This window comes from Pyrgilauda ruficollis, unplaced genomic scaffold (assembly GCF_017590135.1).
Source record: "Pyrgilauda ruficollis isolate IOZ18807 unplaced genomic scaffold, ASM1759013v1 scaffold46, whole genome shotgun sequence".
Lineage (NCBI taxonomy): Eukaryota > Metazoa > Chordata > Aves > Passeriformes > Passeridae > Pyrgilauda > Pyrgilauda ruficollis.
The window spans coordinates 936272-954137 of record NW_024526155.1 but is presented as its reverse complement, the minus strand read 5'-3'; the positions used below and the strand labels follow the sequence as shown (position 1 = coordinate 954137).

The 17866-nt window shown below is 47.8% G+C and overlaps 1 protein-coding gene across 1 annotated transcript in view; it reads left to right on the top strand.

The window, feature by feature from the left end:
- TOX2 (TOX high mobility group box family member 2) overlaps positions 1-17866 on the top strand; it is a 144690-nt gene that overhangs the window by 51865 nt on the left and 74959 nt on the right. Inside the window, exon 2 of the mRNA XM_041478675.1 lies at positions 9506-9571. Within this exon, the coding sequence (XP_041334609.1) occupies positions 9506-9571 (66 nt within the window). The remainder of the gene's footprint in view (positions 1-9505; positions 9572-17866) is intronic.

Genomic DNA, 17866 nt, shown 5'->3' with positions numbered 1-17866 from the left:
GTTTTCTGCCTCTCTTGGTTTCCTGTGAATTACAAGTGTTGCTGGAGGAGCAGGCAGTGCAGTTGTTGCTCATTAGCACTTATTGTATTTATTTAACACACACCAGGCCAGTGCCAGGATGGTGCTCATCCCTGTGCCCTCCTCCCTCCTCTCACCAGATCCCTCAGCTCTCCCTCTCACTCAGCTGCTGACGAGTGAAGGACCAGCTCAGCAAGAGCCTGGTATTTATATTTTTTTGCAGATAAACTCCTTGAGCACCTGTGATAAACAGCTCCAGATGTGGCTGTTGTTTGGTTTTGAGAAGGGAGTGATGTACATGCCTGAGCCTTGCAGCAGCAGCGCTGCAAAACAACAGCATTGAGCTGGTCAGCAACGGGCTGGGGAGGTCCTGCCTGAGAGCAGCAGGTGCTGCCCATGTCCCAGCAGCCTGATTTCAGTATCCATGCCCAGACTTAGAGAGAAATCTGAAAGGATTTGGGTTTTGGCTGCAGCTCTGGTGAGCTCTCGGTGCCACGGAAAAGGATGGAGATGCGCTGAGCACGCCGTGCACAAGGGCAGCTCAATGCACCAGCTCTCCCCAGCAGCATTATTACACCAGGCTAAAAGCTAAACACAATCATCTGAACACAGTCAAAATGTATTAGATCAACATCTGCCCTCAGGAGCAAAACCTGCTCAGCTGAAACCCCAGCCCCTCCTCCATGCACCACAAGGTGTAACCATGAGTGACTTTGGCCTTTAAATTAATCACCTTTCTCTGAGCATCCTTCTCCTCAGTGCAGCTGGGAGAAGAAGAGGAGGCTGGATGGATGGAGGATTAGCTGCTCTGTGCTGCTTTCACTTCTTTTTGGAGTCGCACGAGAAAGGGTTAAGCAGAATTTTGATCTCTGCAATATTTTCATGCTTATACATTCTGTTTCTCATTTCCATGACAAAGATGGTAGGAAGAGCAGAATAAGGTACAGAATTTGCAGAGCAATTTTAAGACTGTAATGAGAACAGAAAATAGTAGGGGGAGAAGAATTGTAATTAGAATATGAAATAGGGAAAAAAAATTAATCTATTTCCATGTCAGTCTTGAGACTAAATTCTGCTGCTCCCTGTAGCTTTCAGTGGACGGGGTTTTTTGTGTGTGTATGTGAAGAGCTTGAACTCCTCTGCAGGCTCTGAAAGATCCAGGTAAATGAGTTTAAGGCCTTATCCCCCCCCAAATAATGTAATAACAATAATATTGTGTGCAGCGTTGACAGAAAGCCAGGCAGTCTCTTAGATAAATGAATGCTGTCACTCGAATAGTGGTGGCATTTCAGGAGAATAAAAGGGGATGCTGAGGATGCTTTTGGGGTGGAGGTGTGTGTAAGTACCACATGATCACATATCACAGAAGCCCCCAAACACCAAATCTTGCCAGTCCTGAGGGACATCTGTGTGCCCTGAGCCCCCCAGGCAAAGCTGGACCACCCACATGGGGTTGTGCACACCTGGTCCAGGGGAGCTCTGAGTATCTCCAGAGATGGAGGTCCCACAATGATATTTGATCACCAACATGCTAAAAAATGAGATTATATCTGCCCACAACGTTCCCAGAGGTCTGGATTTATTACTCATCTCTCATTTGTCCAGTTGCTGTTCTGGGTCTCTCTAAGCCACAGCATCCCGCAGCAAGAGGTTTTGGGTTTGGGTCCAGTATGAAGAACTTCTCTGGAAGGGTTTAATTTCACTTGCTAATAATCTCAGTGTCTGTCTCCTTGATTTTAGGCTGTTAGAACCCTGCTCTCATTTCAATTTTTCACATATGTCTTTGTTGAGTCCATCCAACACCCTTCTATCCCTTCATCCCCCCCCTTTTTCCTCATCCACGTGTGCCATTCCACACTTTGGATCCCCCTTGCAGTTGCCCTCTGTCCTTCTAACACTACAGATGGCAAAATAATACTTGGTCTTTCCCTCTTTGCTCTTTTCCTGATTGCTTCTAAAACATGAATGGCATCTTTTTGCTGAGGACTGGAAAAAAATTGGAAGTGAACTCTCTAGAAAAGTTTCTCTTCTGGACAGCAACATCAATTTTAAGGCTCATTGTCATGTCTGTCGTTGGGATTGCTTTTCTTCAGTGCATTACTTTGCATTTATTGACATTAAATTTAATCTTCCATTTCCTCAGTGCCACTTAGTGCAGTGAGAGTCCTAATGCAAAGCCATTCAAAGTCGTTTTTAGTTTTGGCTGGCCTGAATAATTTCTGTCTCATTAATAAAATGAACCTTTCCAGATCAGTTATATGATGAGCTGGAGAGATTTTAGTGCAGATGGATCATGGACCATGATCTTCTGCTTGCTAAAACCTACTGAATGTCTTGCTGTGAGTAAAAGAACCTTCCCCTGGGTCCCTTGACATGTTGGGTTTTGGGGTTTAGAGCTGCTTTTTGAGGAACCTTGTGAGAAGTTCAACCAGAGAGATCAGTTCATGTTTCTTAGGGGCTTGCTGACCTTCCAGCAAGATCTAAGTGTGCTGTGAGGCACAAGGTCCCTCATCTTGGCTCCCTCTGGGCCTCCTTGGGGTGAGTTGGAGTGTGATGGGTTCACACTGAGGGAGTTTGACATGCTGGTGTGGAACCTTCCCCTTCCCGCTCCTGTTTGTTTGGGCACAGAGACAGAAGGTCAGATATTTAAAATCACGGAATCATTTAGGTTGGGAAGGAACTCTGGGATTGTTGGGCCCAACCATTGACCCAGCACTGCCAAGGCCACCTCTAACCCATGTCCTCAAGTGTCACATCCACATGTCTTTTAAATCCCTCCAGGGATGGTGGCTCCACCATGCCAGAGCTGGACAAACCTTTCAGTGAAGAAACTTTGCCTAATCTCCAATCTACACCTGACGTGGCCCAGCCTCAGGCCATTCCCTCACCTCCTGTCCCTGCTCCCTGGGGGCACAGCCTGACCCCCCTGGCTGTCCCCTCCTGTCAGGAGCTGTGCAGAGCCACAAGGGCCCCCCTGAGCCTCCTTTTCTCCAGGCTGAGCCCCTTTCCCAGCTCCCTCAGCCCCTCCTGGTGCTCCAGGCCCTTCCCCAAGCTCCATTCCCTTCCCTGGACATGCTCCAGCCCCTCAAGGTCTATGTTGTCGTGATGGTCCCAAAGTTCCCTCACACTGTTTTACAGCAGGTGGGTCATGGGAGTTGCTTAGGATTTCTTTGGTTGGCTTTATGTTTTCCTTCTGGCCGTCCCAGTGTGAGAGCTTCTAGATGGGTCTTTGCAAGGGAGAAGCTCCAGTTTAGGAATTTCTGAATACTCACTCCATCAGTGCCCATTGGGCTGGTGTAGATCATTCCTTTCTTTCCCACCTGGCTGTAGTTTCTTGACAGCCTCTACCATACCTTGGCCCCACCAGTTCTGCAGGTTTCCTCCTCCTGGTGTATTTGAGAAAAAAAAACTCCTACCAAGCTTTTATCCTGCTTGTAAACTGTTCTTAAAACAAACAAACCGACCAAACAAACCGCTTTTTACTGTAAGGCTTTAAGCCTCAATATTTCAACTGTATCAAGCTGAATTTCCCCTGGGATAATGTGTGAGAATGTTCACCGTTTGTAGGAAACTCAGCCCCTCAAAGCCCCGGTGGCTGCTGTGGATGCAGGGTTTGTGCTGTGCCTCTGACACCTGCTGTGGGGTCGTGCTCCCTGTTAATGCCATTTGTCCCCAAACAAATCGCAGTGCACGGCCGGGCTGGCTGGGATGGACAGCCCAGCTTCCCCTGCAGGGCACTCCTGGGGGAGTGTAAATCTCCTGCTGAACTCCTGACCCTCCCTGACAGGATCAACCCAGGGGCTAGCCAAGCATTTCAGCACACAAATAAATAATGCTAAGTAGATCACTCCGGGCCAGAGGTTGTGTAAAGACCTTAATGGGGGAACTGCAGTTAAAGAGATTAAGCTAACCTCAGTTGTGTATTCCCTGAAGAGGTGGGATGCTAAATTACTCCCGCAGGAATTTGCAGCGGCAGCTCAGCCATGGAGCAGGGGTAGGGCTGAGGTGAGGATTTCACATCCCAGAGATGTGTACAGAGAGCATCAGAGCATCCTTGTCGTAGTTGAGACGGTCACAACACAAAGCAACACTCCGTTTTGAGGAGGCTTCAAACCTGGTTTTATTTTAGCATGCATGCTTTTTATACATTCTTACAAAACTCCTAAGTTGACACTTTACTCATTGGTCAGGAAAGACGAACAAAGGGCTCATTGGAATAGGCAGTTGCAGGTTTCTCTTATTTATTGTTCTTTCTTTCTTGGTCTCTGTATTAACGACCTTGGTAGGAAATTCTTTCAGAGGTAAACATGGATCCTCTTATCAAACTTCTCTCTGGCTCACAGAAGTCACTGTAAAACCTCTTCCACAGATCCTTACCAGGACCAGCATCCTTGGGTGTGGATCCCCCAGAGGGCTGAGCCTGGTGTGCAGGAACAGCATCGTGGGGATGCAGGGCTTGGAAGCACCATGGCCAAAGTGCCCTTACAGCAGAATGTGCCACTCAAGTAATATTGATAAAAATGAATTGTGGATAAAACCGTTCCTGTAACATTTTCTAAAGAAGAGTTATGTTTCCCTGTGGTGGGAATGCTGCCGTTGGAAGCAGCTGAGTGAAGCCCACTAAAACATGGGCTCAGATTTTTTTGTTTGTTTTTGAGGAGTATTAAATACAAATTAACTGTGTTACACAAGTTTTCTTGGGTCCTAACTTTTAATCACTAAAAACCTAAAGGCATTCCTTGCATGGCATTTCTTTGGGTCTGATGTCTCAGGTTTTAGATAAATCCCTACTTTATTCTTTAGCTCTGTCCAGCCTCTGCTCTAGGGCAGCCCTCACAAGGTTTCTCTGTCTTGCTGCTGGTGGTAGCTGAACTGTAGCTTGCTGGGAAACAAGCCCAGATGCATTCCAAGAACCTGCAGTGAAATGTGACATCCCCAGTGCACCCAGTTTGGAAATGAGGTTGTCATGAGAGGGAACCCACTGCCCATCTCCTCTGTCCTGGTACCTGGAGGCAAACCAGAGGCAAATGTTTATAGCTCTGAGCAGTAGGAACCACTGGAGGCATCCAATTTGTTCTTAACTTCTCATTTAGTAGCTCCTTGATGGTGATAGCTCTTAATTACTGCTGGATTATTATTAACAGGACGCCTTTTCCAGCTCTAGAACATCAGCTGACCTGCAGTTAAGGTGCTCTGGTGTAGTATAGCCAAAAATGAGTGCCAAAATTCAGGTAAGACTCCTCCAAGCCAAAAAAAAACAATGAACCTACCACACATAAAATAAAATTAAATAAAAATTTGGAAGGCTTTTGAGATCTTGCAGGTATCATAGAAGGTATTACTGGTATGAATTTTGCCCACATATTCTGGTCTACTGGAAGGTGCCCCTGCACATGTCAGGGGAGTTGAACTGGATGATCTTTAAGGTCCCTTCCAACCCAAACCAATCTCTGATTCCATTTTTTCATCCAGAGCTGAAGTTTCCATCTCAGTTCGTGGCTCCCACAAAATTAAATGGATGTGATGAGATTCATAATAAAATTGTACAAGCTGGCAGTGCCATCCAGGAAAAAGTAACACCTTCTTGGAATCTTGGCAGGAGGTTGTGTTTCTTTCCACTGGGCCCTTCCCAGTTAGCAAACATTTGTTCTCCCTGTTTGCACAGAGCTGGAGATCCCACAGCCGCTGCACTTTGGGGTTTGTCCCAGCCTGCTGCCTGCATTTGTTTTCCTTTTTCATATTCACCTGGCTAACACAGTGTGACCTCTGGGCACATTTACAGTTTTGAAAATAATGCTATAGAGCTAAATAACGAACCAAAGTGAGTCTAGAAAAGCAATAAAAAAATTTAAAAGTGCTTTGTACAACAACATCTGAATTGAGCTCCGTGTATGGGCTGATAGAGCAGTGCCAGCTGCAGCTCCCCTGGAAGAGTTACAGTAAAAGAATTATATTTTTAATTAAATTCTCCATGAAAAACTGAATTTCAGACAGTGTTTTCTCACACTTTTGTCTTTTGCTTGGACCCAAAATACTCAGTAGTTTGTCCCATGGAGGGGTGCAGTTGTGGTTTGGTCTCCATCACCCTGATGTCCTTGGAGCTCCCTCTCTGAAGGAGGCTGGAAGTACCCCTGTCCTTATCCACCAGTGCCAGGCAAAGCCACCTCCTGTGGCACGAGATGGAATCCTGCCTGGCCTTGGCGCTGGAGCTCTTGTCACCTGCAGGCCAAGGCAGTTCAGTGGTGGTCATTTGACTTTGTTTCCAGATTTGGTGGAATTTGGGGCACTTTCCCTTCTCTCTCACCCTTTCCCTTTGACTTCCCCCTTTTTCTTCCCCTTCCCTTTTTATTTCCCTCTTTTCTTTTCCCTTCCCTCCCTGGCTTCGTGCTCCTTTCATGCAGGAGAGAATCAGCCACAGCCACTGATTTGTTTAATAGGCTGCTCCTATTAACCAAAGAATAATAAAATTGACTAATTGCAACCAAGCAAAAATTATAAAGTGATTAAGACAACTGCACAAGAGGATGTTCCTTTTGAATGAGGACTTGAAAGTGATCCCTGCCACATCATTTAGTGCAGGCTGGGTTTTGGGGTAAGGAGGGTGATGAATGGCTATATCCAGGTCTGGAACAGGAGCTAGAGTGAAGGAAAAAAGGGAGGAGACATTCATAAGCAAGGGGAAATATTAAAACTTCTGTTTCTGTCATAAATCTACCTGGTATGATGGGGTTGATTGTTTTGAAGTGCATTCTGTAGCAAAACAATAATGAGAAGAGGGAGAGAACATTACTTATCTGCTCTACCTGGCTGCTGTATAACTGGCAAACATCTAATTGAAAAAATATCCTGATGGGAGAATTTCTAATAAATTTGTTTGCACCTTCATAGCCTGGAGGAGAGGGAAGAAAATCCAATCAGCTGTGGGGAAATTCCAAAGTTTCCATTGCATTTTGAGTCTTGATTTTCAGGCTCGCTGCTCAGCCTGGAAATCAGAGAAACAGTAATTTTGAAGGCAGGATTCATTACTGTTGTTATGAAGGCATCAAGGGCAGAAGGAATTGTGGAATGGAGGTAGGGGAACAGTAGAAAGCCATAAAAAATACATTCTGACCAACAGAAGGGGTGGGTTTGTCCTGCTCTGGGCCTCCCTACTGAAGGATACTTTTGGTTTGCTGAATGTAACTTTCAAGGTAATTTTTTCCCTGGAGAAAAAGGTGGTGGCCAGGTGTCAATCAGTGTCTTCTTGTGGGAGACAAGGGGTAGAATGAGAGGTATCAGCCTCACGTGCACCAGGGCAGGTTTAGATTGGATATCAGGGAACAATTCTTCACTGGAACAGTGGCCAGGTGCTGGAACAGGTAGCCCGGGGCAGTGGTGAAGTCACCGTCCCTGGAGGGATCTATGAGAGGTGATGTGGCACTTGGGGACATCACTGAATGGTGGCCTTGGCAGTGCTGGGAGAATGTTGGACTCAGTGATCCTAGAGGGCTTTTCCAGCCCTGGAGATTCTGTGATTCCCCACCAACCTCTGACACTTCTGCTGCCAGCCCAGGTGTGTCTGCTGGGGTTGGTGGGGCTGTCAGAGGGTATTTAGGCAGGGTCAGAAGGTATTTAGGTGGGGTCAGAAGGTATTTAGGTGGGGTCAGAGGGTATTTAGGCTGTAGAGCTGGTTGGATCTGGGTTCCTGGAAGCTCCAGCTGGAACTGTGCTGCCAGGAGCTGGCTGTGCCAGTAGCCACCTGCCAGGTGGAAGGAAATCCAGGTTAAAGTGGATGGTGTTCAGCTGCCTTCTGGGGAATTGTTTGTCCCAGTGCTCAGTGCATCCCACAGCTCCTGCCCCACTGGTGGATCTCACAGAATCCAGCAGTTGCACAGGAATCCTCTCCCACCTGCTGCAGCTGCTGCTGGTATTGCTTAATGAATGCCACAATACCTGTTCCAGTTTTACAGCTTTTAATCGGTTTGCTGTGCTAGAGGACAGTTTGGCAATTAGAGGGTGTCTGAGGCCAAGCAGAGCCCTGTTAGCCCCACTTGGCTTTACTAACTCTGCTGACTTTAATAGCTAATCCTGTAGCACTCTGAGAAATGGAAGCATAATTAATTGTCTAGGCTGAAAATCTTCACCTGGTTTTATTTAGATTTTGCTTTTATTGCTCTTAATATGGCCAATTTCTGTTAAGGCATAACTGGAATCGGCTTCATATCAGAGAGTGAGAGAACAGGTGAGAGGTAAATGATCTCCAATTCATCATCCTGCTGGTAAGGGCAGGAGGGTTGCCTCTTCCCCTTGTTAAGTGCAAGATGTCACTCACAGCTGGTACCTCCATCCTCGTCTCGGGAGTGTTTTATGGCCCAGCCCGTTTTTATTGCCATAATTAATTTGTGAACTCAGCCTTGAGGTTTGCCCCAGCTGTACTTGGAGCCGGAGCCAGTCCTGGAGGGCTTTTTTCCTTCCTTTGGAACCTGAGCGAGTGAAAAGCTCCCGTTGCAGCTAATTAGTGAGAAGAGTTCTAGTTCTCCATGGGGGTTTTGTGGCCTGATAAGTGGATTAGCAGCTGGGAACTGGGTGTGTGCTGGAGCTGTGGGACACAGGAGGATGGGCTGGGCTCAGGCTGCCCAGCCTTGGACATGGAGCAGAGTCCTGGCAGAGCAGGCAGGAGCACGGGAGACGAGGGGATGGATGTGTCAGGCTGTGTAGAGACCCCTCCTGAATGCTCCATGTCGTGGTTGAGACAGAGACAATCCACAGCAACACTCCATTTTCAGAAGGCTCCAAACCCGGTTTTATTTTAGCATGCATGCTTTTTATACATTCTTATAAAACTCCTAAGTTGACACTTTACTCACTGGTCAGGAAGGACAAACAAAGTGATCAATGGAACAGCCAGTTGCAGGTTTCTCTTATTTATCCTTCTTTCTTTCATAGTCTCTATGTCAATGACCTTGGTAGGAAATTCTTTCAGAGGTAAACATGGATCCTCTTATCAAACTTCTCTCTGGCTCACAGAAGTCACTGTGAAACCTCTTCCACAGCGATTCTGCATTGCTGAAGGAGTTTTGTTTTGGTGTTGAGGTCTGAAAGAGGATTGAATGGGACCTGCCCAAGCCTGGACATTTCCATTGATGGAACTTTGCTTTTTTAATATCAGATTGATGGTCTAGAAGGAATTTTAGCAACAGCTTCTTTTGGGTCATCTTTGCTGCAGGGTGCATCTGTGGGTTTACACATTTGAGTTATTTCTTTGAATTGGAGTGATTAATTCCTTATTTCACTGAAAAAATCCCATATCCATGCCATGCCAGCATATCCCATTGCAATAACTGGGATGAAGGTGTGCTCATACCCTCTCAAAAGTGTTCAAACAGCAGCTCGGTGTTTTCCTCTGGGAATTCTGGCTCTTGATGTGAAGAGCCAGGAAGGTATTTGGGATGCACAGCAGCATGGTGTGCAGACGGCATTTTATTAACTCTTTCTTTTGCCTTTCTAGTTTGATGGGGAGAACATGTACATGGGGATGAACGACAACGCCCAGGAGTTTCTATCGGCCAATCAGGTAAGTGTTCTTTTGCTGGGGTGAGATTTTTAGGGGACTAAAGCACAAATTCTTGGAGCTGTCTGTAAATCTGCCCTCCTGGGATATCAGGAGTGTCCATGGAGGAGGTCAGAGCCCAGCTGCTGCCAAGGAGCAGCAGATGCAGCCCTTGGTGCAGGGGTTGGGATGCATTTTCATCCTGGTGCTGCTGCCTGTCACTGGAGCCTGGCTCTGCTGAAAAGCTTTGCTGAAAAGCTTTGCCTCAGCATCCCTCATTCCACATGAAGGTGCATTTGGTGTTTCTGGACACAGTGAAGTTTCCAAGTATTGTGTGCTGTTCAGGTGTCTCCTTCCCTCATGTGGAGTGTTTCCTGTAGCTAAATAGATTAACAGGGGAGAAAAAGGAATCAAAGGGTTCCTGTTTTGGAGCTAGAAACCCACATGTGGGGCACCAGAATAGAAGTGTTCATGTCTTGCAGATGCCTGAGCCTTCTCTGGGCTTGGATACACATGGAGAAAACATGGAGTGGGGTCCTAAACCTGTGTGTGGGTTGGAACATGACCTTTAAGGTGAACTTCCAACCCAGTTCTGTGATTCTATAAAGTTAAAGTTAAGCCCATATTTAGGTCCTGCTGGGACAGGAGGACTTCAGCACATGCTTTTCTGTCCTCCTAACCTGGAGATGAGAGCTGGTCCCCTGTGAACCCCTCAGGGGTGGCCTGGTAGGGTTAGAGGTGCTGCATCCTCAGCACAAAGCACCTCATCACATGCAGCCTCAGAGGGAAGGTGGCAGATCCTTGCTGACATGTCCCAGAATCCCATTTTTGGTTATGTTGTGCTGTTTTGTTGACCACAGACCCAGCCCCACAGTGTGTCCCTGAGGTTTGGGACATAACTATGGATTATATGCAGGGTGCTCCAATGGCAGCAGGGGTTAAACGCTGTCCATATTACACTGGGAATGGGATGAAATCCTGTGGTTTGCCTCCTTGGGGCACAGCAGTGCATTGGCTCATGGCTCAGGAGAGCTGTTCCTGCTCTGGCTCTGGCAGCTGGTACTGGAAGCTGTCCCCACCGTGGCGTGGGGAGAGGCTGTTCCTGCATGAGGAGGAATTCCAGGGTGGGGAAGGAACAGCAAACTTTGTGCTGCTGAGTGATTCAGCAGAAACAAATATGTGTTCAACCAACAACAGCATGGGGTTGATCATTAGAGCCAGGAATTGCCAGGGGGTGAGTAAATACGGGAAAGAATGAGGTGATCCCTGAGTGCCCCATCCAGGGGTTGGCCCTGTCCCCCAGCTGTGCAGAGCCACAGGTTGTGGATGATCACAGGGCAGTTGTTGTAGATCCTTTGCCTTTAAAACCTGCCAGGGGACAAGGATTTCACTGGGAAGGGCTTGCAGTGCTGGCACAGGGACTAGCCCCAGTCCCTGGCCACGATGTGCCTGCAGGACCAGACTGGATTTGGGCAGAGTTATGGCCAGCATGAACCATTGGTGTTTCCTGCTTAGCACCTATCTCATCCCATTTCCCTCAAGGGTGGCCATGAGAGGGAGGTCAGCAGGGCTGCTGTGGGGCTGGGAATGCTTTGCTGCACCTCAAGGAGGAGGGTTGGCCCCCAAAGGAAGGCAGGGATTACCAGGTGTTGGAGGAGTCATGCCCTGAGTTTGATCCTGGAGAAGGATCAACCAAACCAGCTTAGATCCCTGTAACTTGGGCAACAGGAGTTCACTCTTCATTTGCTCTCTGTTTACTTGCTATTTCCCATTTTGGAGTAGCAGTTAAGGGTGGAAAGGGAGGAAAGTTCTTTCCCTGGCAGAGGAGAGCAGGAACCCCCCAGTGCAGGGATGGCTTCGTGCACAGGGGCTGTGCTGCTCTTTCTGCACCAACAAAAGCACTGCAGAGAGTAACATGGAAAATAAATGGGGACCTTTGCCTTGTTTGGCACCCCCAGTTCCCTCCCTGAGCTGGTTTGGACAGTCAGAGGGGAGCTGGGAGTACAAGGGTGCAGGGGGCACCTGGGCTCTGTGGGAGGCTGCAGTGACCCCCATAACCTCATCTGGGGTGGCAGGAGTGCAACTGGGAGGGAAGGTGAGGATCCCAGTTCATGCCCTGCAGGGAAGTGGGTTCACACCCAGCATGAGCTTTGGCCAAGGAGGATGAGGAGCAGCTTCCTCCTCACCCTCCTTAGTGCACCATCTCCCTTTATTTACCTGCACATCAGCACTTGTTTACTGGTTTTACAGCCCCAGCCATGACTTCAGCACTAATAATACAACTCTGTTATTTAAATGGGGGTTCCAGATGGTTTTTATTGTTTGCTAAACCTGTTGTAACCCGAAGGAGTGCATTAAACAGCAGGAGGGGGTTTCACAATCTCGCCTCAGAGGCTGCTGAACCACCAGATTCCTTTACAGCCCATGAGGGGCATCCAACAGCCCTTGGGTTCCTTCAAGACACAGGCAAATTGTACACACTCAGGGCTGGAACATCACACTGCAGTAGATGAGCCTGGTGGGTTGGGGTTTTTGATCCTGCAGCTCCCTGACAGCAGCTTTGTCTCAGCCTCGTGTCTGGTTTTTGATCCTAAGGAAGTTCTGTTCAGCCCAGGGGAGAAGGCTCCAGGCAGAGCTCAGAGCCCCTTGCAGGGTTCCAGGAGAGCTGGAGAGGGACTGGGGACAAGGGATGGAGGGACAGGACACAGGGAATGGCTCCCACTGCCAGAGAGCAGGGTTAGGTGGTGTAATGGGGAGAAATTTTCCCCTGTGAGGCCCTGGCACAGGGTGCCCAGAGCAGCTGTGGCTGTCCCTAGATCCCTGGAAGTCCAGAGCCAGGCTGGATGGGTCTTGGAGCACCCTGGGACAGTGGAAGGTGTCCCTGCCATGGCAGGGGGGTGGAATGGGATGAGGTTTAAGGTCTCTTCCAACCCAAACTTTTCTGGGTTTCTGCAGTTTCTCATGACAGGAGTGTGGTATAGCCAGGATCAGGGTCTTCCTGCCTCTCCTTAATCATTCCCTGCCTAGCTGCCAGCTTGAGGGGAAGGAGAAACAAAACCCCACAACAAAACCCATGCAAAACCCCCACAAAACACCATCCAAACATATGCAAGCCAGGTGCCCTCTTCCTTCCCCTGATCCTCCTTGTTGGGATGGCTTTTGTGCCATGGCTGCAGCTCTTGTCATCCCAGAGGGGTTGGACTCAGCTGAGGACAAAATGCAGAAATAAAGGAGCCTAAAACATAATGAGAGCACTGACAGCTCACACCAGCACAACCTGCTTGGGGAAAATAATTCCTCTTGTTCCATCAAATAGGAGGGACATTTGACCCCAGAAGTGAGTCAAATGTGAAATGTAATTCAACCTCCAGCAGAGGCCAGGGTATAAATGCAAGCTGACATCTGATCAAACCATCATGGACATTTGACCCCCGAGATGAGTGAGGTATCTCTTGTCTCTTGTGGAGTCAGCAGAGCATCATTCCTCACCCTTGTCAATTTTCTTTCTTTCTTTCCCACCCCCTCCCCAAACAAAGGCAAGGAATTAAGTAATGTGAAAAATCCTAAGGAATACACAGATATGAAGTGCTCTGCAAGATCAGTAAAAATGCAACGGTGCTGGTGAAAGAAATAAAAACACCTGCAAAATCAGTGGGAAAAGATATTTATTAAGGCCATTGTCATAAGGACAGTAACACCAGGAAAGGGAAAGGTTGAGGAATGAGGTTGGTTTTATTTGGCATCGAGACTTTTGCACTTGCAGGAAGAGTCCATGGGTGCTTTGAAAATGTGAATTAACTCTGCCTGGGAATCCCTTGTGAGAAGGTATCATCACCCCATCTGCTGGGTGGAGAAATGCAGGAGCTGCCTTGTCAGGGAGCTGGGGGTGATATGATGAGGTTGTGGGGACTGCCAGGCCCTGGCATGTCTTTGGGGACCACTGTCCCCTGGCTTTTGGGAGCAGGGATGTGACTGTGTGCCTGGTCAGTGCAGGGACATTATGGAAAGCCTTAGGGGGTGTTTGCTGCATTTCCCCCTCCCTCCATGATTATCTCTGGCTGCTAGCAGGGCAACAGGCAGCTTGAAGGAGGAAAGAGCTGATTATTTATCACTGGACTGTTTGGATCCTGTGCTCTGCCAAATCCCAGGAGATTTCAGTGCATGGCTTGTTCCAGCTGAGCAACCAGTCCATTTCTGTCCCAACAAGTAAATTTGTGTGACTCCTCATGGAAAGGCTGTTCAACACCACTGTGGTTTGTTCAGGCCAGGGAGACTGTAAAAGCAGCTCTTTGCTTTTGGAAGTGAGGGCACAGACAGGACCCACTGCTCTAAAGTGTTGAAAATTTGAGAGTTCAATTGAAAATAGGAGAGTTAAATTGACCAAGTTCTTTGCACATCATTTCCTCCTCCTCAAGCTGTTCCTGTGTGTTGCTCCTGCTGGCAAGCTCATGCTGCCCATTCTGTGTCAAAAATGTCAGGTCTTGGCTGCCAGGTTTGCACAGCAGCCCTGAGCTGCTGGGGGAGTGGAAGTTGTCTCTGCCCATGGCAGGGGCAGGAACTGGATGGTCTTTAGGATTTAACCCAAACCATTCCAGGATTCTACAGATGAAAAAACAGGATGCCTGGAGAAGGTGTGGCTGCTCCTGGATCCCTGGAAGTGGCCAAGGCCAGGTGGCGTGTGATGCCTCAGGTTTAGCTTTTATGTTTTTCACATTCTGAGCTGCTTTAGTGTGCAGTTCTGAGCTTCATATCAGGGGATGGTGAGCTCTCTGCACAGAGCAGGGAGACAAAACAATTCCTGCTCTAGCTGGGGACCAAGGACAAATGATCCAAATCTCAGCCCCAAGAGTATAAACAATGGCAGAATGAAGAGAGAAAAACAAGCAGGATGGGACTGCATGGGCTAAAGCTGGAATTGGACAATGAACTGCAATCTGCAAATGGAGCAGAACTGATCACAGTGAGAGACCCCGTGAGCGCTCGTGCATTTTGGGACCATTTTGGTTCATCTTGGGTGCAGCCCTGGCTGGGCTCTTGTGCTGCCCAAGGTGGGTCCATTGAGGAGATCCTTTTAATAAATCCCTTTATTCTTTAGCTCTGTCCAGTCTCTGCTCTAGGGCAAGTCTGCACAAAGCATCAGATGGGGCTTGGAGCACCCTGGGACAGTGGAAGGTGTCCGTGCCCATGGCAGGTGTGGAATGGGATGAGCTTTAAGGTCCTTTCCCATCCATCCATTCTGGGATTCTATGACAGAAAAAGGATTTCACCCAAGCCTGGTGAGACACCTGCTGCAGGTGACATCAAGTGTCTCACCTGCTGTGTGGAGCAGCACAAGGGGCTTCAATTTGGGCTCTGGGCATTAGGGTGAGCCTGGGTAACTCATGAATGGGCTGCTTACACTTACACTGCCAAGAAAGCAAATCCATGGGCGGGGATGTGTTTCTGGGGGCTACGGATATGTTTAAAACACAAGGTGGATTTTCCCTGGCTGTGTGTGACTCGGGGAGCCCTGCTGGGCACAGGGGCTTTGCTGACACCCCAAGGGAGATGCAGTTAGGAGAGATATTTGTCATGTGTACAGACATCCACAGCACCTGTCTGCAGCCATGCTCCAGTACGAGCCTGTGTGGGGTGAGCCACAGCCTCCCCTTCCCGCCCACGTGGGATCCATCTGTGGGTGTCCCCCTCTGCCTGCACGTGGATAAATCAACATTTATCTCCTGTATCTATTGCCCTTTATCTCCCTGCCTCCATATATCCCCACGCTGGGGTCTGTATTAGCCATAATAGATACAGTGAGTCACTGATCTGGTGGGTCAAATGGTCAGGGCTCTTTGATCAGCCGTCAGGATCCATTACCACCAGGGCCTCTGCTGGGGCTGGAATTACAACTTACATTTGACTCGTTTCTGGGGTCAAAACGTCCCTCTTATTTGATCGAATGACAGAAATTGTATAATTTGTATATATCCCTGAGCCATATGTGCTCTGAGTGCCACTCTAATGTGTTTTATAAAGGCACAGCTGTCTTGGTGACTTATTTAAAATGGGATTTTGAAGTAGTGTTCTTGCCGTTTAATGTCCTCATTCAGGGTTACACAAGGTTTATCAAATAATAAATAACATTTAGAACATTGCTTTTAACATAACAATGGCTTTGCTGCTTATAAGGAACTGGGCGGTCCAATAAAGCTGTGTTTGGTAAATAAGTGATAATGCAGAAAGTAAAGATAGGATAATTAGAAATTAATGATGTGTGGGAAGCTATGGATACCTTCCTCATGTTCTGCTAACGCTCCAGACGAGACAGAGCTCCTCTTGGCAGCCTCTGCTATAAAATATGCCTTCAAACCTTGTCATAATACTGGCAGACGTGTTGTTCCCACCAGTCTTGACTGAATCACAGCAAAATGTCAACACTTGATAAAATAAACCTGGGGCTGGGGCAGACCCACGTGAGTGCAGGGCTTCCCCATCCCTGCTGGGGACCACGGAGGCAGAACACAGTGGCTGAAGTGGCCGTGGAGCCCTGGGCAGAGTGAGGGTAACTGGGGGCTCCTAATGAACATGTGGGTCACCCTGCCCTCATTCTTGCTCCTCCCTCCAGAGCAGGAGCTGGAGCCAAGGTGGTTTTCAATCCATCAGTGGTGGGGCTGCTCTCCCACTGACAGTGAAGCAACAACAAGAAATTGCTCAGGTGTGAGACGTCCTTATGGCAGTTGTCTCTGGCCTACAAGCTATGTGAATTTGGAGGAGCTTCCAGCACTTTGTTTGTCCCATAAAGTGCAGCAGGTTGCTCATGGTCACCACAACCACTGCCTCAAACCTGGGATTGCTTGGGAAGAAAAGCAAGAAGAGCCAGGAGATCACTTGGCTGAGCAATTCCTTAGGGTGTCCTTCTCTTGAGTCTTATAGAAAGGTCTGCACAGAAAATTAGAGCCTATGGTGAGGTTATGCTTTGTCCAATTTCCAGTCAAGTCCCTTAATGGTGTTTCTAATTCATCTTTGCACATGAAGAAACTTGTTTTAACTTTCACAGAATCACAGAATGGATTGGGATGGAAGGCACCCTTAAAAGTCATCTAATTCAAGCCCTCTGCAAGGAGCAGGGACATCTCCAATGAGATCAGGCTGCTCAGAGCCCTGTCCATGCTGACCTTGGGTGTTCCCAGGGATGGGACATCCACAGCTTCTCTGGGCAATCTGTGCCAGTGTTTCACCACCCTCTGAGTGAATAATTGAGGAGGCAGGCTTTGGGGGCTCCATATTCTGTTGATTTTTGGTTTGAACTGTTGATCACAGGAACAGATGATATCAGAGGCTGGTCAGTGTTAAAGGAGGTCACATGTAAGTGAGGGGTTAACAGAAGGGGCAATATGGCCTCATTTTTTAAAGGGGGCATGGAGAGCTCTGGTGCTCCTCAATCTCCAGCTGCCTTGTGCTCTTTGGACTTTACTCTTTTGTGCCTGTGCAGAATCTTGGTCTCTTCCAGTCTGCAAATAATCTGTATTTTTAAGTCTGGAATTGGCCCTATCAGGGGCAGAGCACATCTGAAAGTAAATAAGTGATGACTCTCCACTCCCTTTACAAGGATACATTGCAAATACTGCAGGAACATACAGATATATGAGTATAAAACACCCCTGGTGAAGGGAAGAGAGAGGTTTGTATAGACTCACAGTTGAAAGAGGATTACACAGAGTTTGGGAGTGTGCACTGCAGGCCCCCATGCTAAGATACAGATTTTTGCTCTCTCCCTGCTGTTCTTTGAGTAATACTGTATAATTTCATATGTTGTGCTGGAGAAGAAAAAATAGAGGGGAGACATTGATAGATCCTAAATGCCTTTCTCAGCGGACGATTCAGGAAGAATCTCATGTACTATTTTAGAATGAACAATAGAGTGTTACATGTCATTTATTATAATCAGCAGCTAATGCAAACCCTTCCAGGAGGGGCTTGGGAGTTGAGCACAACTACAGCTGATGATCCAGGCTTGTGAATTTTGCATGAACTCCTGTGTGACAGTGAAATTTTTGAAAGGTGCAGTTAGGAAGTGATTCCTGTAGCTCAGTCATAGCAAGAGGAGGTTTTACTGCTGGTACAAGGCCGGCTATAGTGTTTAAATAAAATAATAATAACAAAATCCCTTTGTATTACAAGCAGAGTGAACATCATCTTCAACCCTTGGTCTCAAGGGACTCCTGAATTTTTAGCAATAGGGTGTTTGAAAAACAGCCACCAAGCATCCCAGAGTTAAAAACTAATGCAATTGAGCCATTCCTAGACCAAAATGGATGGTCTCTGCTTCTACTGCAC